The 23,067-nt window shown below is 43.7% G+C and overlaps 1 protein-coding gene across 1 annotated transcript in view; it reads right to left on the bottom strand.

The window, feature by feature from the left end:
- st8sia2 (ST8 alpha-N-acetyl-neuraminide alpha-2,8-sialyltransferase 2) overlaps positions 1 to 19,342 on the bottom strand; it is a 67,522-nt gene extending 48,180 nt beyond the window's left edge. The window contains exons 1-2 of the mRNA XM_063066544.1: positions 18,344 to 19,342; positions 9,583 to 9,645 (exon numbers count right to left, since the gene is read on the bottom strand). Of these exons, the coding sequence (XP_062922614.1) occupies positions 9,583 to 9,645; positions 18,344 to 18,441 (161 nt within the window). The 5' untranslated portion in view covers positions 18,442 to 19,342. The remainder of the gene's footprint in view (positions 1 to 9,582; positions 9,646 to 18,343) is intronic.
- Positions 19,343 to 23,067: the final 3,725 nt, after the last annotated feature.

Genomic DNA, 23,067 nt, shown 5'->3' on the forward strand with positions numbered 1-23,067 from the left:
AACGCTTTACAGTACAGGTGACCCAGGTTCAATTCCTGCTGCTGCCGGTAAGGAGTTTGTACGATCTCTCCATGACCGTGTGGGTTTCCTCTGGGTGCTCCGGGTTTCCTCCCACAGTCCAAAGGCAGTAGGTTAACTGGTCATTGTAAATTGTCCTGTGATTAAGCTAGGACAGGCGGATTGCCAGGCAGCGTGGCTTGAAGGGCCAGAAGGGCTTATTCCTCACTGTGTTTCATTAAAATAAAATACACTCGATGTTCACTATCCCTGTCCTTAGAATTAAAACAAAAATAAATTACAATTTTTCAATCATACTCAGGATCTTTAGTGACTCTCAAACAGCTGGAATAGAGGAGTTACACATTCAGCAAATGCAAATAACGCTTTACGAACCGTTGATCTGTGAATATTCCATTGGGAGCCAGACTGATTGATGGGTGCAAGTGGTCTAATTTGCGGATGAGGGATCAGTGTCAATCCATGCTCCTTGCAGCTTGTGGATGGCTTGCCAGTGAGCTGCTGGTGTGTTTGATGTTGGTTAACATTCTGTGCAGACCCGTCAGCAGGGCTGTGTTCTTGCGATGCCCGGAGCTTGTCAGGGTGCTCTGCTGCCAGCAGTGATTACATATTCATTGAGAAGCCTGCAGCCGCTCAAGCTTCCCGAGTCAGATTGGTTCCCTGCCAACAGCGCAATGAGCAGAAATCTCTGACTTGGAAAGGAGACTCAATGCATTTCTCTTTAAAAGAAAGATTAGCTTTATTTGTCTCATCTATATCAAAACATTCAGTGAATTGCATCATTTGTGTCAAATCAATTCAGTGAGGATTATGTTGGAGGCAGTCTGTAAGTGTTGATATACTTCTGGTACCAACCTAGCTTTTGCCAACAACTTACTCACCTGAATGGCTTTGGAAAGTGGGAGGAAACCAGGGCACCTGGAGGAAATCCACATGGTCACAGGGCAGCATGCTAGCATAATTCTAAAATTTTTAATGCTTACTATCAATTTGTACGCCAGGGAGCGCGAAGCGCAGAATCAAATATCGCGGTGATGTTTGTATGCTCCAGTATCAATTGTTTGGTGACAATAAAGTATGAAGTATAATGCGTCACAGTGCCATGCAGGCTCGATTTCAATGTTTAACAGAAGTTTGGATAAGTGCATTTTATAGTAGGGGCATGGAGGGCTATGGTCCTGGTGCAGGTCAATGGGAGTCAAATGGTTTTGGTACGGACTAGATGGACCAAAGGGCCTGTTTCTGTGCTCTACTTCTCTATGGCTCTTATGACCCAAGTTCAATTCCCGCCGTTATCTGTGACTGTGACGGCATGGGTTTCTTCCGGGTGCTCTGGTTTCCTCCCATATAATTGGGTGCATTTGGGCAGCACAGGCTTTTTGAGCCAGAAGGGCCAGTTACCAAGCTGTCTAAGTTAAAAAACTAAAAAAAATACAAGCTCCTTAGAGACAACAGTGGGAATTGGACCCTGCCAGTGATTGCTTTAAAGCGATGCGCTTACTACTGCGCTACCATGCCACTGGCCAAAATATTCAGTCATGTTGTGAATGATTTTACTGTTAACGTGATTGGATAGTAACTTTGCCACCCAAACAGGACGGAGCTTCCAAGCCCACACTGTCCTTAATGCAACTTTGAACGATGTTATTCGGTGCCTGTGACGAGCTCGTGCGTAGAGGCTGTGGAGCTCACAGCAGTGACATTGGTTGTTAAGTCACACACGTCTGACGTTGCTGCTACGACACCGTGTAAGGAATAGGAGCAAATTAGGCCATTTGGGCCATCGAGTACCTCTGCCATTCAATCACGAGTGATTTATTTTCCCTCTCAATCCCTGCTCGCTTGCCTTCTCCCCATAACCTTTGACACTCTATCAATCTCCTCTATAAATATACCCAATGACTTGGCTACAGCCGTCTGTGGCAGTGAATCCCACATATGTACCACCTTCTGGCAAAAGAAATTCTTCCTCATCTCTGTACTAAGGGGACATCCTATTGTTCCGAAGTTGTGCCCTCTGCTCCTAGTCTCTCTCACTATAGGAACATTCTATGTCCACTCTACCTGGGCCTTTCAATATTCAGTAGGTTACAATGAGATGCTCCTCACCCTTCTAAATTCCAACGGGTATATCCCCAAAGCCATCAAACAATCCTCATATGTTAACCATTTCAATTGTGTCAAAGATATTATCACCTCTTATTGCATTTTGAGTTACCTTCTGTTGTTTTTTAAAAGCTTCCTAACCCTCCAGCTTCCCACTAGTTTTTGCAAAATTGTATGCCCTCTTTTTTTGTTCTTATGTTGCCTTTTACTTTCCTTGTCAGTCATGGTTGCCTCATCCTCCCTTTAGAATACTTCTTTGGGATGAACCAATCCTGCCTCTTTTGAACTACTCCCAGAAACTCCAGTCAGTGTTGCTCTGCCATCATCCTTGCTAGTGTCCCCTTCAAAACAATGTTGGCCAGTTCCTACTTAATGCCTCTGAGGTTGCCTCCTAGCTGTGCTTGTCTGGCTCTCCTATAAACTGTAGCATGGGCTTTGGAAATCTGAAGCAAACAGAACGTTCCTGGGCTTGTTTAGTACATCTTTCCAAGCACCAGAGAACATTGAGGTTGTGGAATTCCCCTTGGGAATTGGGAGTGTCCTCCTTTCTGTCTCCTGCATGCACATAGAGCCAAAGAGTCTGATTCCAGATCACTCAACATATCCTTGGACTGACACTACTCAACTCCTGGAAGCTGTGATCAGACCCTACGTGTCAAGAAATGTAGAGGAGGCTTGGTCCAAATGCAGAGCAGTGGAGACGGTTTAGCGGTGAGCTATCACTTTAATAATAAACTGCAAAATTACAAGCCACAAGGGGCAGCAAAACCAGAGAGCACAATATTTAACAGGACAATACAACAAGGAAACCGAAGGCTAGGAGCAAATAACTGGTTGAGGCTGGCTGGTTTGAATGAGTGAACGAGGACAGTGGTTGAGAGCTGGGTTTAAATAGGCTGCAGGTGATGAGTTGGGAACAAGTGGTAGGGACTCCTGTTAGCTGGGTGGTGCCTGCCTGTGCAGGCCTGACACTGCAGTTAACTTCCCTGCTTTGATGAGCTCTGGTTCAAAGAATATTCGTGCCAACTTTCAGCAACACCTGTCGTAGGCTGAGAAATTACAGGGATCATGAGCTGGAGCAGATTTTCAAGGCGTTGCAGCTGGTGATCAATAGACTGTCTGCAGGAATGTCAAACCAAGTGAGAGGGGAACATTTGCTGTGGCCTCTACTCAGGGAGGAGAGGCCAGAAATAGACTGCTACTTAAAACAAGCTCGAGGCTGGCTGTGTGCACTCCGCACCATCAAGTGAATTGACTTCGCAGCTGGTGATAATTTCTGTGTCGAAACTTGTCCTTTCCCAGAGCAACATTAAAACTGACACGTCAGTCAGGCCGGCTGCTGGAGACAATTCATGCCGGTAATTCGTTTTCTTTCTAAATAGAGCAGTACAGTACAGTACAGGCCCTTGAGCCCATGATGTTGTGCTGACCTTTTAACCTACTTCAAGATCTAACTAACCCTTCCCTCCTCCATTTTTCTTTCATCCTTGTACCTATCTAAGAGTCTGTTAAATGTCTCTAATGTTTCTGCCTATGCCACCACCCCTTTGAGTGCATTCCACACACCCGCCACTCTCTGTGTGAAAAACTACTTCTGACAACTCACCCCCAGATGTTCCTCCAATTACTTTAGAATTATGCCCTTTGCTCTGGGAGAAAGCAGCCGGCTCTATCAAGTCACCTCTCATCCTCCTTCACTCAGCCCTAGCTCATTCAGCTTTTCCTCATAAGATACTCTTGTACTGGAAATCAGACTTTTGAGAAGATGAATAACACATTTGGTGCCTCTCTCCCATTTAAAATTAAGAAGGTTGCAAATTTTGATCGTAGCCTTTGTTCAGAGGTGGCAGAGGAGAAACAGTATGCAGGCATCGGAGAGAAAAAGCTCCTCCTCATGTACCCCTTAACTATTTCACCTTTCTCCCTTAAACCATGACCTCTAGTTCAGTCTCACCCAACCCCAGTGGAGAAAGCCTGCTTGCATTTGCTCTGTCTAAACCCCCGTAGCTTTGTACACTTCTATCAAACCTCCCTCACTCTCCTACATTCCGGGGAATGAAGTCTTAACAAACCTTTTCCGATAACTCAGGTCCTCGAGTCCCAGTAAATCCTTGTACATCTTCTCTGCACTCTCTCAATCTTATTGATGTAACTCCTGTAGACAGGTGACCCCTGCACACAGTACTCCAAATGAGGCCTCACCAACGTCTTATACAACTTCAACATAACATGCAAACTCCTGTACTCACTACCTTGGTTTATGAAGGCCAATGTGCCAAGAGCTCTGTTTACCACTCTGATTACCAGTAACGCCACTCCCAATGAACTACAGACCTGTATTCCCAGATCCCTTTGCTCTACCACACTCCTCAGTGCCCTGCCATTCACTGTGTAAGACCTATCCTGGTTAGACCCACCGAAGTGCAACACCGCACGTTCCTAGAACCCTCTGTTCTCCTGTAATCCTCAGTGACCTGCCATTCTCCACGTATGCACTCAGCCGCACCAAGTGCCTTCGTCACACATCAAAGTTTAGAAGTTCAAAGTATATTTATTATAAAAGTATGTATACGTTATACAACCTTGAGATTCATCTCCTTACAGGCAGCCACAAAAAAACACCCAAAAGAACCCATTAAAAGAAAAATCCAACGAGCACCCTATGTGCAGAGAGACAGAGAAATCCCCATCTGCCCAGTGTCGCATCGTGACCCTCCACCATCTCTCTACGTTTATTGGTCATGAGTGCACTCAAACTAAGCTCTTCAGTTCCCTTCCCTTATAACTAGGTTAACAACTCTGTTGTAAATGTTCACTCGAATTTTCTTTTAACTGCAGCTACTTATTCCACACTGGTATCTGAAGAATTAAATCCAATACCAGTGTTTGTTAAGTGTAAGCAGCACAACAGATGGAAAGTTTTAAAGTCAACTGGATAGATTAATCCGTGTGGGTTACCAGGATCAGAATCAGCTTTACTTTCATTGACTTTTACGTCCTAACATTTGTTATGTTGTGATAGCAGTAGAAGGCAAAGACATAGAAAATACTATAAATAACAAATAAATAGTGCGAAAGAAAGGAATTAATACTAGTATTCATGGGTTCATGGACTATTCAGAAATCTGATAGCAGAGGGGCAGAAGCTGTTTCTGAAACATAAGCCTTAACCTCCACACCACCGAGCTTTAGTAACAGTTATTACCATACAACCATCAAGCTCCTGAACCAGCATGGATAACTTCATTCACCACAACACTAAACTGATTCCATAACTTACAGACTCACTTTCAAGGACTCTACAATTCATCTTCTCAGTATTATTTTGTTTTATTTGCGTAATTTGTCTTCTTTTGCACATCAGTTGTTTGTCAGTCTTTGCTTATGCATAGTTTTTCATAAATTCTATTGTATTTCTTTATTTTCCTGCAACAAAATGAATCTCAAAGTAGTATATGGAGACATATATTGTATGTACTTTGATAATAAAATCGTCATTGACTTTGACATGCACTGTATATTCAGTGGCCACTTTCCTAGCTACTTTCTATACAAATAAAGCCACCACTGAGTGTATCTTTTTGTTTTTCTACTGCTGTAGCCCATCCACTTCAAGGTTTAACACGTCGTGCATTCAGAGATACTTTTCTGTGCACCATTGTTGCAACACGTCATTATTTAAGTTATTGTTGCCTTCCTGTCAGCTTGAACCTGCCTGGCCACTCTCCTCTGTCCTTTCTCATTAACAAGGCGTCTTCTCCCACAGAACTGCTGCTCACTGGATGTTTTTTGTTTATCACACCATTCTCTGCAAACTCTAGAGACTTTACAACCCACCTAGCTTCACGTAACCCTTCTAGCTAGCCTCCTTCCCTTCCCCCTCCGCCTTTTTATTCTGGCGTCCTCCCACTTCCTTTCCAGTCCTAAAGAAGGGTCTCAGCCTGAAGCATTGACTGTTTACCTCCATAGATGCTACCCGACCTGCTGAGTTCCTCCAACATTTGGTGTGTGTAACTCTAGGAACTGTTTCGGGTGAAAATTCTAGGAGATTAGCAGTTTCTGAGATACTCAAACCACCCTGTTTGGCGCCAACTATCAAGGACACTTTTTCTTCCCCATTCTGATCTTTTGTCCTGAACAACAACTGAACCTCTTGACCATGACTGCATGCTTTTATGCAGTGAGTTGCTGGCACATGATTAGATATTTGCATTAATGAGCAGGTGTACAGAATCTAATAAAGTGACCACCAAATGTGAGTTATGTATAACTTATGTTAAGTTTATGTTACAGTCTTATGGTTACCAGGTTAGAAGGTGGTTCATTTAAAACTGAGGTACTTAAGAATTTCACATCATTGGTATATTTAAAGTGGATGTTGATAGGTTCTTGATTAGTGTCAGAGGTTACAGGGAGAAGGCAGGGAATGGGGTTGGGATGGAGAATAAGCCACCCATGATTGAATGATCAAATGGGGGAGCAGACTTGTTAGGACAAATGGCCTAATTCTCCTCTTATTTCTTATGGTTTTTAGTAGCCTATTTTGGTGTTAGTTCTATCGTGACCCATTTTAATCTTCCCATATTCACATAAACTCTCTGCTCCCATTTTCCACCTCTCACCTACATGGTAATTCACAGTGGCCAGTTAGCCTACCGACCTATATACACAAAGCATTTATGCTTGGAATGATGCAGGAAACAGAAGTACTTGGGAATAAGCCCTCACAGTCTCATAGGGAAGGTCCAGACTTCACAAAGATAGTACCAGACATCAATTTTGAACCCGGCTGCTGGAGATACGAACTAGGGGCCCTCCGAGCTTCACCACTGCATTTTCTCCATTCTTTCTCTCTCCTCCCTTTCCAATAACAAAGTGGCAGGGGAATTCCTTTAGTAGTAGTAGTAGTAGTAGTAGTCATACTTTATTGATCCTGGGGGAAATTGGTTTTCGTTACAGTTGCACCATAAATAATTAAACATTAATAGAACCATAAATAGTTAAATAGTAATATGTAAATTATGCCAGGAAATAAGTCCAGGACCAGCCTATTGGCTCAGGGTGTCTGACCCTCCAAGGGAGGAGTTGTAAAGTTTGATGGCCACAGGCAGGAATGACTTCCTATGACACTCAGTGTTGCATCTCGGTGGAATGAGTCTCTGGCTGAATGTACTCCTGTGCCCACCCAGTACATTATGTAGTGGACGGGAGACATTTCAGACTCCATTAAAATCTGAATTGGTCCTCTTGAGAATGCACATCTCACACATACCCACATGATTCCAGAACACGTCCTCTACAGTCAACAAAGCTCACCAACACCTCTACTTTCTGAGGAGATTAAAGGGAGCTGGTCTATGCACAGCAATACTCGTGACTTCCTACAGATGTACAGTGGAGAGCATCCTAACATGCCGCATCACTGTGTGGTAAAGAAAATGCACTGCAGTGGACAGCAGCTCTCTACAACTGGTAGTTAAAACTGTCCAATTGATCACCGGCACCAGACTACCTGGCTCAGGACTATTTGTTCCACTCCCATCAGGGAACAGGCTATGCAGGACCCACGTCAGGACCGCTGGACTCAAAAACAGTTATTGCCCACAAACCCTGGAACATCTGGACAGCAATGATGTCGAATCAAGATGCCCTTTATCGATTACATCTTGGCATCTAACATCATCATCCCCTCAAAACTAATCAGTAAACTCCAAGATCTGGGCTTCAACACCCCCTTGTGCAATGGGATCTTGGATTTCCTCACTTGTAGATCCCAGTCAGTTTGGACTGACAAAAACATCTCCTCCACAATCTCCATCAGCACAGGAACACCACAGGGACGTGCACTTAGTCCCCTGCTCTACACCTGTGACTGAATGGCTAAGGATGGCTCCACCACCATACACCAAGTTGGCTGATGACACCACTGTCGTGGGCTGTATCAAAGGGAGTGATGAATCAGCAAACAAGAGGGAGATTGAAAACTTGGCTGAGTGGTGTAATAACAACACACTCTTACACAATGTCAATAAGACCAAGGAACTGATTGAAGACTGCAGGGGAGGGAAACTAGAAGTCCGTGAGCAAGTAATCATTGGAGGATCAGAGGTGGAGGGGGTCAGTAACTTTAAATTCCTGTGTGTCACTATCTCAGAGGACCTGTCCTGGACCCATCATATACATATAATTGTGAAGAAAGCACCACAGCACCTTTACTTCCTCAGAAGTCAGCGGAAGTTTGGCATATCATCAAAAACCTTGGCAAACTTCTACAGATGTGTGGTGAAAAATGTGCTGACTGGCTGAATTATGGCCTAGTATGGGAATGCCAATGTCTTTGAGTTGAAAATCCTACAAAAAGTAGTGGATTCGGCCCAGTACATCACGGGTAAAACCATCCCAACCATTGAGCACATCTACATGAAATGTTGCCATAGGAAAGCAGCATCCATCATCAGATTACCCAAGCACCCAGGCCACGCTCTTTTCTCACTGTTGCCATCAGGTAGAAGGTACAGGTGGCTCAGGTCTTGCTCCACCAGGTTCAAGAAAATTTAGCACCCCTTAATCGTCAGGCTCTGGAACAAAAGGGGATAGCTACACTCCTTTAAAGACTCTTTTATCTGGTTATTTCATGCTCGCTATTTATTGCTGGCTATTTATATCTGCATTTGCAGTTTGCTGTCCATTGATCCTGTTTACAGTTACTGTTCTATAGACTTGCTAAGTATACCTGCAGAAAAAGAATCTCAGGGTTGTGTGTGATGACATGTATGTATGCTGATAATAAATTTGATTTTGATTTTGACTTTGACCATCAGGCTAACCAACACTCCACCCCATTAACCCACCTCATCACACCCCCTCGCCACTACATACGCATTACCTAGCGTTACTTTATGTACATACAATCAATCCATGTATATAACTTATACTTACACATTATTTTAGAGGAGTGCTTTTATATTTATATACATTTTTTGTTTTTTTTATTGTGTTCTTTATGCTTATTGTGTTTTTTTAATGCTGCGTCGAATCGGGAGTGACAAGAACTTTGTTCTCCTTTACACTCGTGTACTGAAGAATGATAATAAGCAATCTTGAATCATGAAAAACTTTCCCATCCAAGTACTTATCCAGACTTCAATTACGAGATGATATCGTACTTACCCCAACCACCTTCCTCTGGCGGTTTATTCTGCATCCGTGTGTGGACGGCTTTAGTCCAAATGTGGGTCAATGGGACCAGGAAGAGGAACGGTTTGGCAAGGAATTGAACCAGGTCAAAGGGCCAGTTTCCGTGCTGTAGTGCTCTATGATTCCAAAACACCACGCTTTGTGTAAACATATTTGCCTCTACGCCAGAAAAGTATTTGGGATTTCAATTCTCCTTGTGAAATTATGAATCATATTCTCCTAATGAGATACAGAGAAATGATCCCATCACCATCTACATACCTGCAACACTTGTCCTGTAGAGTTTCTTTGGATGCCTTCATGATTCTCTTTCCTTCTGTAAATCTACACAGAAAGAGACTTATCATAATTCATGAGAATACTCAACAATAAACAACAGAAGAAAAATTATATTTCATCTCCCAATATGATAAAATAAATGCTCTCCCTTTTCAACCACTTTCTTTAATATTTGGTTTTTAGAATCATCCTCTTTTTCTTCGGTAAATATATCCTTGCCTAGTTCAATCAGTATACTTGGTACCACAAACATGAAAAAGTCTGCAGATGCTGAAAATCAACTACCAGTCCCGATGAAGGGTCTCGACCAGAAATGTCAACTGTTTGCTCTTTTTCATTGATGCTGCCTGGCCTCCTGAGACCTTCCAGAATTGTGTGTGTGTTAACTTGGGACCAGCTCTGTGGATCTCAACACTCCATCTAATTTGAGGCTCAAGGTGGGAGGTAGGGTTTGAAGATGTCTTCTCTTAAGATTGTCGTCTGTAATCTGCCTTCACATTGTGCTCTCTCAATAACAAAAACCTTCCTGTTCAAACCTTTTGGGTATTCATGGTGAACTAGACCAACCAATGGGCATCCCAATATGGCACTATGTTAGTGCCAGAGTGAATGGCCTGAATGTTTAGAAATAATTGAACAATTGACACAGATACTTACCAGAGGTGTAAAGGCTAATATTTCATTCAAATGCCAAGACCAGTACTTTGAATTGTAAATTGAATTATTGTGACTTTGAGTGTTTGTTTGAGATCATCACTGTTAATTTTCACTTCAGATTTGTCCTGTCTGATGTTAATATATATCTGACTGGGGTATTCTATCGAATTCTTCTATCAGTGATTTTGACCATTAGTTACTGCTATATGGCTGGAACACCAAATGCTTTAGGTATCCCCTTTGTTAATATTTCCTCATCTTGATATCATTCTCAAACAATAATCCAGCCTGGAGAAAAAGCATTATAATGCTGATTACATTGTAAATGCATGCTGTTATTTATGTATTTATGCACATTTTATTCCATACTTTAACCTCTAACTTTATTTATATAGTTTGTTGTTCTTTATAATTGTTGAATATTATTTCTGTTGCACATTACATCAACACTCCCACAGCAAATTCTAAATACTTGTACCACAAACAAGAGAAAATCTGCAGATGCTGGAAACCCTAAGCAACACATACAAAATGCCGGAGGAACTCAGCAGGCCAGGCAGCGTCTATGGAAATGTCTTGATGAAGGATCTCGGCCCAAAATGGTGACTGTTTACTCTTTTCCATAGATGCTGACTGGACTGCTGAGTTCCTCCAGCATTTTGTTACTCCAAATACATGTAAATATACAGTATGAGGTGAATAAAGCTGTCCTTGATTAATATAACAAATCGCTGACAGAACAAAGATACTTTATACTTTATTGTCACCAAACAATTGGTACTAGAACGTACAATCATCACAGCGATATTTGATTCTGCGCTTCCCACTCCCTGGATTACAAATATTAAATATTAAAAATAGTTAAAATTAGTAAATATTAAAAATTTAAATTATAAATCAAGTCCACAAGATAAAGTAATCTCTAACATTTATGGATATTTATTGCACATTTGTAGAGAGCTGCATGAAATTATGACAGGCATAGATAGGGTGAATGCATACAGACTTTTTCCCCTCAGGTTGGGTGAGACAGACCAGAAGTAGAGGCCTAGATTTAGGGTGAAAGGTGAACTATGTAAGGATGAATCTAAGGGGGAGCTTCTTCACTGTCCATCATTATGGGTGGCAAGTGGGAGGGTGTATTCTGCTATATCTACATATCTCTGAGTTTCTTGCAGTCACGTGCAGAGCAGATGCCATACCAACATGTTATGCATCCACAATCATTTCTATGGTGCAAAGAATATCATCGGTAAGGATTGATGAAGACATGGCAAATTTCTTTAGCCTCCTGAGGAAGTAGAGGTGTTGGTAAGCTCACTCAGCTGTGACGTCAATGTGGTTGGACCTGGGCAGACAATTGGTGATGTTCACACCTAGGAACTTGAAGCTCTCAAGCTCAACACTGTTGATGTAGATGGGAGCATGTGTACCACACCTTTTTCTAAAGTCAATGACAGGCTCTTTGGTTTTTGAACATTGAGAGAAAGGCTGTTGTCATGATGCTATGTCACTAAGTTCTCAATCTCCTCCCTCTACTTGAGTCAACGTTATTTGAGACGCAGCTTACTCCGGTGGTATCATCTACAAACTTCTGGATTGGAGTAAGAGCAGAGTCTAGCCAGACAGCCATGGAGTCATAGAAAAGTACAGCATAGAAACAGGCCCTTCGGCAGATCCAGTCCATGCTGAACCATTTAAACTGCCTTCTCCCATCGATCTGCACCTGGGCCTTAGCCCTCCATATCCCTCCCATCCAAACGTCTCTTAAACGTTGTAATCGAGCTCACATGCACCACTTCTGCTGGCAGCTCATTCCACACACTCATGCCTTCTGAGAAAAAGAATTTCCCCTCATGTTCTTCTTAAAGCTTTCAGCTTTTAACCCTTAACCCAGGATGTCTAGTTGTAGTCCCACTGAACCCCAGTGGGAACAGCCTGCTTGCATTTACCCTGTCTCCACCCCTCATAATTTTGTATTCCTCTATCAAATCTCCCCTCAAACTTCTATATTCCAAGGAATAAAGTACTAACCTATTCAATCTTTCCTTATAAACATAAGATGTAATGTAAAGATTTTTACTCCTCACGTATATGAAAGATGTAAATAATAAAGTCAATTCAATTCAATATAACTCAGAATCAGAATCAGAATCAGGTTTATTATCACCGGCATGTGATGTAAAACTTGTTAACTTAGCAGTAGCAGCTCAATGCAATACATAAGCTAGCAGAGAGAGAGAAATAATAATAATGATAAAAAATAAAATAAAACATAATAATAAATAAACAAGTAAATCAATTACATATATTGACAGAGGGGAAGAATCTGTTCCTGAATCGCTGAGTGTGTGCCTTCAGGCTTCTGTACCTCCTGCCTGATGGTAACAGTGAGAAAAGGGCATGCCCTGGGTGCTGGAGGTCTTTAATAATGTACGCAGCCTTTCTGAGACACCGCTCCCGAGAGATATCCTGGGTACTTTGTAGGCTAGTGCCCAAGATGGAGCTGACTAGATTTACAACCTTCTGTAGCTTCTTTCGGTCCCGTGCAGTAGCTCCTCCATACCAGACAGTGATGCAGCCTGTCAGAATGCTCTCCAGGTCCTCCAGTCCCGGCAACATCCCTGGAAATTTTTTCTGTACTCCTTCAACCTTATTTACGTCTTTCCTGTAGGCAGGTGACCAAAATTGCACACAATACTCCAAATTAGACCTCATCAATGTCATATACAGCTTCAACATAACATCCCATTTCCTGTACTCAGTTTTGTGATTTATGAAGCCTGATGTGCCATAAACTCTCTTTACAACCCTATCTACCTGTGACACTACTTTCAATGAATTATAGACCTGTATTCCAGATCCTTTGCTCGACGGCACTCCTCAGTACCCTACCGTTCACTGTGTAAGACCTACTGTGGTTGGTTCCTGCTGAAATGCAACACATCAAATGTCTGCATTCAATTGTATCTGCCATTTTCAGCCCACTTTTCCAGCTGGTCCAGATCCCGCTGCAAGCCCTGATAGTCTTCTTCGCTGTCCACTACAGCTACAATCTAGATGCCATCTGCAAATTTGCTGATCCAGTTAATCACATTATCATCCAGATCATTGATATAGACAACAAGCAACAATGGGCCCAGCACTGATCCATTAATCACAGGCCTCCTGTCAGAGAGGCAACCATCTACTGGCACTGTCAGGCTTCCTTCACAAAGCCAATGTCTAACCGAATTTACTACCTCATCTTGAATGTGGAGCGATAGAACCTTCTTGACCAAATTCCCATGAGGGACCTTGGCAAATGCCTTGATTTTGTCCATGTAGACAACATCCACTGCCTTACCTTCATAATCTTTCCTGGTAACTTCCTTGCCAAGCAAGATTTGTTAGACATGACCTACCACACACAAAGCCATGGACTAATTAGGAATTAGTCCACGTCTCTCCAAATACTGATCCACTCTCTTAGAATACAATAAGATCAGTAGGAGCAGAATTAGGCCATTTGGCCCATCGAGTCTGCTCCACCATTTCAGTATGGCTGATCCAATTTTCCTCTCAGCCCCACTCTCCTGCCTTCTCCGCATTTCCCTTCATGCCCTGACCAATCAAGAATCTATCACTCTCTGCCTTAAATATACATAAATGCTTGACGTCCATAACTGCTTGCGGCAATCCCTTCCAAGAACTTTCCCACTACTGATGTGAAGCTCACCGGCCTATAATTACCCAGTTTATTGAGTCATGAGTGTACATAGAGCAGGGTGCCGAGGATGTAGCCTTGTGGGACACCAGTGTCTACAATCATAAATCAGGTACTGTGCTGTGAGAGATAGAAGGACAATACATGCTCTGACTGCTGTACAGAGAGAACTTCTTTGTTCACTGAGAACAAGGATGTTGCTAACTACAGCTGATGTCCCTGCTGAAACAAGCATCACATGAGCATTAAACCTGAGACTTAAAGAGCCTTTTGGTGTCTTTTATATCTTTTTCAGAATGTCTCAAAGTGCTTTGGGGCCAATTAAATACTTGTTAAAGTGTGGTTGGTTTTGCACTGTGGAAACATCGTCTTTATTGAGCAACACATGCAGAAAGCTAGAAGAACATGTCAGGTGGCATCTGTGGAGGGGAATAAACAGTCAACGTTTCGGGCTGAGACACTTTATCAAGATTCGAAGGAAGGCAGAATAAGAAGGTGGGGTCTCTTGTGTTTACAGTACCTCTCAAGTACAGTATTCATTGACAAGCCAATGTGATGGAGATTGGAAGGTGGAGGGGCTTAGATCGCTCACTGTAAGATCTGTTAGATCGCTCCCTCCTTGTCACCACTCCGAGCCCACTACCAACATCCAGAGTGCTGATTTACCATAGGGATTGAAACATCAAGTCCGAGTAGCTCGACTCACTCAAAGGCAATTTACACAGAAGACAATGACCAGAGATGACAGACGCTTCAGTCATCGCTTCACGATGAGGCCACTCTCAGATCGTATTTAGCTGCACATTGTGGAGATAATTGTCTTGATAATCACACTGTACCGGGTGAGCGAGTAGTCTTTGGGGTACTGCAAGTCTGTGTCTTTATTGATGCTTTGCTGCACGCGTGAGTGCTCGGTGGGGGGAGCCATTGCCTTTTTGCTGGTGGGGGAGGGGAGGGGGGTTGTTGCTTTGTTGTTGCTTATGCATGGGAGGGGGGAGCTGGGGGCAGTTTTGGGGTTCTAACATTTAACTGTCTTTCAGTCTTTGGGGCACTCCTCTGTTTTTGTGGATACTTGCAAAGAAAAAGAATTTCAGGATGTACATTGAATACATTTCTCTGACATTAAATGTACCCATTGATACCTTTTGTAAGCAAAGGAAATTACATTTGCAAACATTTATATATGGGTTTCCTCTGGGTGCTCCAATTTTCTCCCACAATCCAAAGACATATGGGTTAGTAGGTTAATTGGTCACGTGGGTGGCAGAGGCTTACTGTGCCTGTTAAAGTGCCGTATCTCTAAATAAATAAATTCAAAGTAGGTATATGTCACTACATATGGAAGGAAAAAGGTAAACTTGATTCCATCTTGGTATATGCTAAAATACAATGGACAAAATGTTGTTAGGTTGGAGTGGGATTGTTTTGAGGAAGTACAAGAGACCCAGTCCACAGCAATGTTTTGAGAAAGTTAAGTGAGTATGTCTACAGCCATAAAGGTGGAAGATGGTGAAAACCATGTTTTCCATGGGAAGGTGAGGTCTCTGTGCAGGTGCAGGTACCAAATGCACAGAAAAGTACCAGTGTAAGTGGTTTTGAAGGGTACAAAAAGGGCACCTCCTTGGTGCAAGGGAAGAGAGTTTTGCCCTAGGCAAGGCCATGGTTGGTGGCTAGCACTGAGATACAGAACAGTACATCAAGGGAGTCAGAGTTAAACTTAAGGGAGGGAGGGGGAGGGGGAGAGAGAGATGGGGGAGAGAGGGAGAGGGGGAGAGAGGGGGGAGAGAGGGAGAGGGGAGAGAGGGGAGGGGGAGGGGGAGAGAGGGGAGGGGGAGGGGGAGAGAGGGGGGAGGGGGAGGGGGAGAGGGGAGGGGAGGGGGAGAGGGGAGGGAGTGAGAGAGAGAGAGAGAGAGAGAGAGAGAGAGAGAGCGAGAGAGAGAGAGAGCGAGAGAGAGAGAGAGAGAACTTGCTGCCATTACACCACTAGCATTTAGGGCAGCAGTGAAGGTCCTCCATCTCTGTCTATCCTTGGCCACTCAGATACATTGCTGTTTCCACAACAGTTTTGTTTTACCAGTCGGGGTTGTTACCCCTGAGCTGAACCCCTGAACGTGGAGAACCAATAGACCACTCTTAGTCTGACCTCTACCCTTTGACCTGTTAGCTGGGTGACCCTACCAAGAGCCAAAGAATAAAACTCTGACTCCAGCCAACATAGCTGTCCGGTTCATTGAGGCACGCAAGCCTCCAAACCTCAACAAGCTCGTCGTCCACTTGGAGGAGAGAGAGAAGAGGCTGCATGAAAGTTTCTGGCATTCCACAGGTCAGCTTATTTAGGGAATGATAAGTGTTATTTTGGTTACTGCTGTAGAGATTTATTTTTCCTTTTGTATTGCATTTGTGCTAATTTTAATAAAGTGTTTTCTTGTGGCCTTGAACATGTGGTTGTCTCCTTTGTTTGCGAATACATTTGCAAATACCCGGAGATGAACCAGGAAATAACACATTAAGAAATTTAAAATAATTTTGGTTTACAATATGCTATCCTGGGATTCGTTTTCTTGCTGATATTCACAGTGGAACAAAGAAATACAATGGAATCATTGAAAAACTACACACTAACAAACACTGGCAAAAACACAAGATTCTGGACAATCCAGAGTTACACACACAAGATGCTGGACAAATTTAGCAGGTCAGGCAGCAGCTATGGAAAGAAATAAGCAGTCGAGGTTTCCAGCTGAGACCCTTCATCAGGACTAGAAAGGAAGGGGGAAGAAGTTAGAATGTGAAGGTGGGGGAAGGCATGGAGTACATGCTAGAAGGTGATAGGTATACCCAGTTGAGGGGAAGGTAGATGTGTAGGGGAGGGGAATGAAGTGAGAAACTGGGAGGTGATCGATGGAAAAGATAAGGAGATGAAGAAGAAGGATTCTGAAAGAAGAGAGTGGACCATAGGAGACATGGCCCCAAGGTACCCAAGGGGTGGTGATAGGCAAGTGAGAAGAGGTAGAGTGGGGAATAGAAGAAGAGGGGAGGAAGTAGGGAAGGGCATGGACTGATGTGTCAGAATGGGAGCAGGGAACACCAATGTGTGAAAGCAGATAAACTGAGCAAATAGAAAAAAGATAATGCTGAGAACATGAGGGGTAGAGTCCTTGAAAGTGAGTCCATAGGTTATGGAATCATCTCCATGTTGGGGTGAATGAAATTGTCCACATTGGTTGGACCCTGATACTTGGAGGGTAATAACTGTTCCTGAACCAGGTTGTGTGGGACCTAAGGCTCCTGCACCTCCTGCCTGATGGAAGCAGTGAGAAGAGAGCATGGCCTGGATGATGGGGGTCCTTGATGATGGATGCTGCTTTCCTGTGACAGCACTCCTGGCAGATGCACTCAGTGGTGGGGAGGGCTTTTCCTGTGATAGACTGGGCTACATCCATTACTTTTCCGTTCACGGGCACTAGTGTTTCCATACTCTATTGCAGCCCCATTGGAATTTGTTGTGAACTTGCACAGATCAGAGAGCAAGAATAAAACATATGGGTAGAGACCATGATGCTGAGAAGTCCTAATATACATAGGATAATGGTGGTAAATTACGTCCGAACACTGGTAGGAGTAAGTAAAGACCAAATCACATGCATATACATAGAAATAAATGAATATAGACTGAACAAAATAAAAAGCAGCTGGGGGGGGGGGGGTGGAAAGGAAATTGGCAAAGATAGTAAGATCGACCATAAGAGACTGAGAGGAGAACTGTTTCAGAAAAAGGGAGAGAGAGCAAGAAATAACTACAGAAAGAGGGGATGGAGAGGATGGGGCATAGCTGCAGTTAATGAAAATATCTAACAATGCTTGGGGTGTGAAACATGGAAGACAGAGGAAGGTTGGGAGAAAGGGAAGGAAACAAAGAGAACGGAGAAGAGGCTCGGAGTGAAGGGAACGGATAGACAGCAAGAAAGAGAGAGAGAGAGAGAGAGAGAGAGAGAGAGAGAGAGTGTGTGACAGAGAAAGAGAATCAGCGATATTTACCGTGCAGTAGTAGTCAAGTGAGAAGCTGGCCCCGAGTAGGATGTGAGTAAATTCTGAAGGTCGATTCTGTGCTTTTATTTAAATAAAGCGACAGAATAGGAAGGTGTGGACGTTAACATCGAGACTCCCTCTCCCCAGTCACTGAACATTTAAAGTAACTGGAATCTGTCCGGCGTTTGGAAAAAGGGCAGAAGGAATGTAACATCTCAACAGGATTTGAAACAGCAAACCCTGGTGTAATCCCACATTCCTGAAAAGAATTGAACGGCTAATCTGACATGCCGGGGGATGGGTGGCGGTGAGTGAACGCGTCTCAGTACTAAAAATACAAAAGAGGTTTACCCGAATTCTATCTCCACTTCGGAAATATCCGCCAGAACGAGAAGGATTGCCAGCAGAGCGAGGAGTCCAAACATCCAGCCGGTGAATTCCAGGCGCATTCTGTGCCACTTTGAAATGTGTTATATCGGCACACTTACAGTTAGCAGGGCAGAGGGACAATCTGCAACTTGCTGATATCGTCACTCCCGAACTAATGTGTGCCTTTTTCACTGGTTGTCTATGTGTGCGTGTGTGTGTGGGTTTGTTCCACCCGTTGTCCCTGATCTTTCTCTACTTTCTTTCTCTCTCCCTCTCTTCCTCCTCCCTCTCTCTCTGTTCCACCCGTTGTCCCCGATCTTTCTGTTCTTCCTTTCTCTGCCACCTCTCTCTCTCTTTCCTCTCTCCCCCTCTGCCTCCCGTTGTCCCTAATGTTTCTGTTCTCTCTCACACTCTGTTCCACGCGCTGTCCTTCTCTCTCTCTCTGTGTGTGTGTGTGTGTGTGTGTGTGTGTGCGCTAACCGTTGTCTCTCTCACTCTGGAGTGTTTTATCGGTGGTCTATGTGTATGTTCCACCGCTGTCTCCACTCTTTCTCTCTTTCATTGGTCGCTTGTGGGTGGCTATATGTTTGTATTCCACCCGTTTTCTTTCTTTCACCTCTTTCTCTCTCTGTCTCTGTTACACCGGTTCTCTGTGCCTTTACCCCGTATTTGTGTGTGTGTTTCACCCGTTGTCCACCTATCTGTCTAGTTTCAGCTGCTCTCAGTTTTTAACCTTGTGTGTGTGAGATGTTTGTTTCACCAGTTCTCTGTGCCCTTACTCTGTGTGTGCTTTCACCGGCTTGTCGGTCTATCTGTCTCTCTGTTTGTTTCACTAGCTCTCAATTTTTACCGTGTGTGTGTGTGTGTGTGTGTGTGTGTGTGTGTGTGCGATTTCCTCCATCCAAACGCGGTCAAATCCACTTCACATTACCCGCCGCCTAGCTATCAGCCGCTTCCCTTTCTTCTTGCCTCCTGTCGTTTCCAAGGTTTCCTCAGAAATCCAGTGGGACTGGAATCCCAGCTCATGGGTATTTGCATAGGGCTGGAGCAACGCGAAGGGGGGCCGCAACAATAAAGTTTCTTCCAAGCGCCTCTCTGAGGACATCACGAAGAAACGTTGCCCTTAAAAGTGAAAATGACCCTTGTGAGATCGCTACCCCATCGGAGTAGCGCCAGCCCTTTAAACCAACACATTCCATGAAGGGAACAGTAGTTATTTCGAGCTCATGTCTTGTCTCTGACGTTGCGTCATTTGTTCTGTTTGCAACCCAATTTATTGAGAAATCCAGTTTAGGGTTATTGTAGGAACATCATTATGTGGTGTCAGTCCAACAATGTTTGCAGAACCCTGGTGTCCAATGGCAATAATCGGTTCTCAGACAATATTTTATTTGCAGACTTGCTTAGCAACTCCCTTAATTAGTCTGGCTCATGCTGGCCCACCGGTGTGTTACAGACAACCTCTAGATTTAATTGCCGCACCTTGGCGTCGGCAATTCCTTCCGAAAAACTCTCCCCGCCTCTCTTTCTTCCTTGTGAAATATATCTATTCAACAAAGCTTGTAATCGTCTATCCCAAAATGCGTGGCCTGTTTGCTGAGACCGACTTCGGGTGCTGCCTATGCGGAGTTCGTATGTTTCCCTCTTCCAGACCTACCCACATGGGGCAGGTAGACAAATTGTTGCTGTTCCGTTCCTTCAGCAGTTTTGTCTGTTTCTGCGAGGCGGAGCTGCCGGTTGTCGCTCAACCCAGCTCAGATGGAAAGCGTGCCAGCAGCCGGCCAGACTCGAACCCGGGAACACTCGCTTCGAGGTCCAGTGCGGATGCCCACTACACCACCTAGGTAGACTAACTGACTTTTGTAAATTGCTCCCCCCACCCCGCCCATCAGACGAGAAGTTGAGGGGTATATTTCATCGTTCCTGTGCTGAGAACGGAGTGGATTTTGAATTAGGTTTCTCTGTGCTAGAGGTAGGAGAGAGCATGAGGTTTATAATGTAAATGTGACTACAAATGGGGTGGTGAGGCAGAACCGTGGTTAACACAATGCTTTACAGTACCAGCAACCCAGGTTGAATTCCTGCAGCCATCTGCAAGGAGTTTGCACATTCTCCCTGTGATTACGTGGGTTTCCTCTGGGTGCTCTGGTTTCCTCCAAAGTTCAGAGATGTACCACTTGGTAGGTTAATTAGTCATTGTAAATTGTCCTGTGATTAGGCTAGGGTTAAATTGGGCAGAGAGGCTTGAAGTCCTGGAAAGGCCTATTCCGCACTCCATCTCAATAAAAAAAAGTCTCAAGATGGTTCTGTCACAGGATTACACAACAAAGTCTGCAAACAAGCCATATATTAGGATAGACCATTATAGACTGTGTTGAATAGATAGGTTTTAAGGAACTACATAAAGGAGACGAGAGAGATGGGGAGTTTTACGGAAGGAATTCCAAAGCTCAGAGTTCAAAGTAAATTTATTGTCAATGTATGCAAAACATATAATTCATTCTTTGAATGAAAGAGCAACATCGCTACAGGGCGGGAACCATTTGAAAAGAACAAGTCTCAGTGAGAGTGAGTTTTATTTAAGCCAATAAAAAGAATGGAGGTTTAAGTGGAGCAGCTATTGTGTGAGCGGTCCAGTGCTTGAGAGGTCTGGTGTTGGCTGAATAGACAGTGAGAACAGGCAGGGGCTAAGGGTGCTGAGTCATTTACTATTATTTGGTTTGATTGTGGAAGTTGGGCTGGAGTAGTTAGAGACAAGCTCAATGAGAGGAAGCCGAGTAAGTGACCTAGGTGAGTGTGAAACTCAAATATTCAAAACAGGAGGCACAGGTAAATTTTATTTTGTTGTCTGTAAATCCTTAGTCTTTAGTTCAGTGTGGGCAAGATGGCTGAGGCGGTAGAGTGCTCCTCCTGTAAGATATAGGATTTCAGGGTACCTAACAGTCTCCAGCTGCAGGAAGTGCGCCCAGTTCCAGTTCCTGAATGACATGGTCAAGGAATTGGAACCGGAGCTGGATGTACTCAGGACTGTCCGGGAGGCTGAAACCCTCATGGATGAAAGTTCTACTGAGGTGGTCTCTCCTAGAGTGCAGGATTCAGATGGTAGATGTGTGACCACCAGGAGAAACAAGGCGAGTAAGCAGTCAGTGCAAGGTGCTTCTGTGACCATCCCCCTCAGCAGAACGTTTTAAAATAGTCATGGATAAGTGTGGATCTTGCAGGAAAGAGTTAAACTGGAGCAGGGCAAATTATAAGAACGTTTTGCAGGAACGAGGAAGTGTTAATTGGGAACAGCTGTTTTTGGGCAAGTCCACATCTGACAAGTGGAGGATATTTAAAGACCAATTGCACAGGGTATGAGACAGGTATGTTACAGTCAGAAGGAGGGACAAGGATGGCAAGGCAAAAGAATTTCAGATGTCAAGGAAGGTAATGTATTTAGTCAAGAAAGAAAAAGAAATGTGTATAAAGCTGAGGAAGCTAGGATCAAACAGAGCCCTGGAGGATTATAATGAGGTCAGAAAATAACTCAAGAAGGAAATTAGGAAGGCCAAAAATGGCCATGAAAAGTCCTTGGCAAGTAGGATTATAAAATCCCGAGTCATTCCATGCGTACATCAAGTGCAGTGGGATAACTAGGGAGAAGATAAAGGGGCGAAGATAGATTACTCAAAGCTAAAGGGGTGAACATTTGCTTGCATGCGAAGGATGTGGGTGAGGTTCTTAATGAGTACTTTACATCAGCATTTATCAAGGAGAAAGATGTGGAGGATAGAGAGATCAGTACTGAATGTATTGATATGCTGGGGCATTTAGAAGTAAAGGAGGAGCCAGTGTTGAGACTCTTAAAGAACATTAAGGTGGATATGCCTCCAAGGCCTGATGAGATATACCCCAGGTTATTGAGAGAGGCAAATGAAGAAATAGCTGGGGATTTGACCAATATCTTTGTGTCCTTTCTCATTTCAGATGATGTCCCAGAGAACTAGTGAATAGCTATTGTTGTTTCATTGGTCAAGAAGGGAACTAGGAATAATCTTGGAAACTATAGACCGATGAGACTCACATCAGCGGAAGGGAAGTTACTGGAGAGAATTCTTAGGGATAGGATTTATGGGCATTTGGAAAACCATTGACTAATCAGGGAGAGGCAGCATAGCTTTGTGCAGGGCAAGCCATGTCTTACTAACTAGATTGAGTTTTTCAATGAGGTGACAAGGGTGATTGATAAAGCTACAGCTGTGGAGGTTGTCTATATGGATTTTGATAAGGAATTTGACAAGCCCATTCAGAAAATTAAAGTGCATAAGATCAATGGTGAATTAGTCACTTGGATTCAGAGCTAGATTGCCTATAGAAGATTGTGGGCAGTGGCTGAAGGGATTTATTCTAGCTGAAGTCTGTGATTAGTGGTGTTCTGCAGGGTTCTGTTATGGGATCTTTGTTGTTTATGATGTATATGAAGGAACTGGATGAAAATGCAGATGGGTTGGTTAGTAAGTTTGCAGATGATATGAAGATTGGTGATGTTCTGGATAGCGTACATCACTGGCAAAGAATGCAGCAGATATAGCTCAGTTGCAGATATGGGCAGAGAAATGGCAGATGGAGTTTAACCTGGCCAATGTGGAGTGTTGCACCTTTGTAGGACAAATGTAAAAAAGACAGTACACTGCTAAGAGCAAGACCCTTAATAGTGTTGACGA

The sequence above is a fragment of the Mobula hypostoma genome, chromosome 13, assembly GCF_963921235.1.
Source record: "Mobula hypostoma chromosome 13, sMobHyp1.1, whole genome shotgun sequence".
Lineage (NCBI taxonomy): Eukaryota > Metazoa > Chordata > Chondrichthyes > Myliobatiformes > Myliobatidae > Mobula > Mobula hypostoma.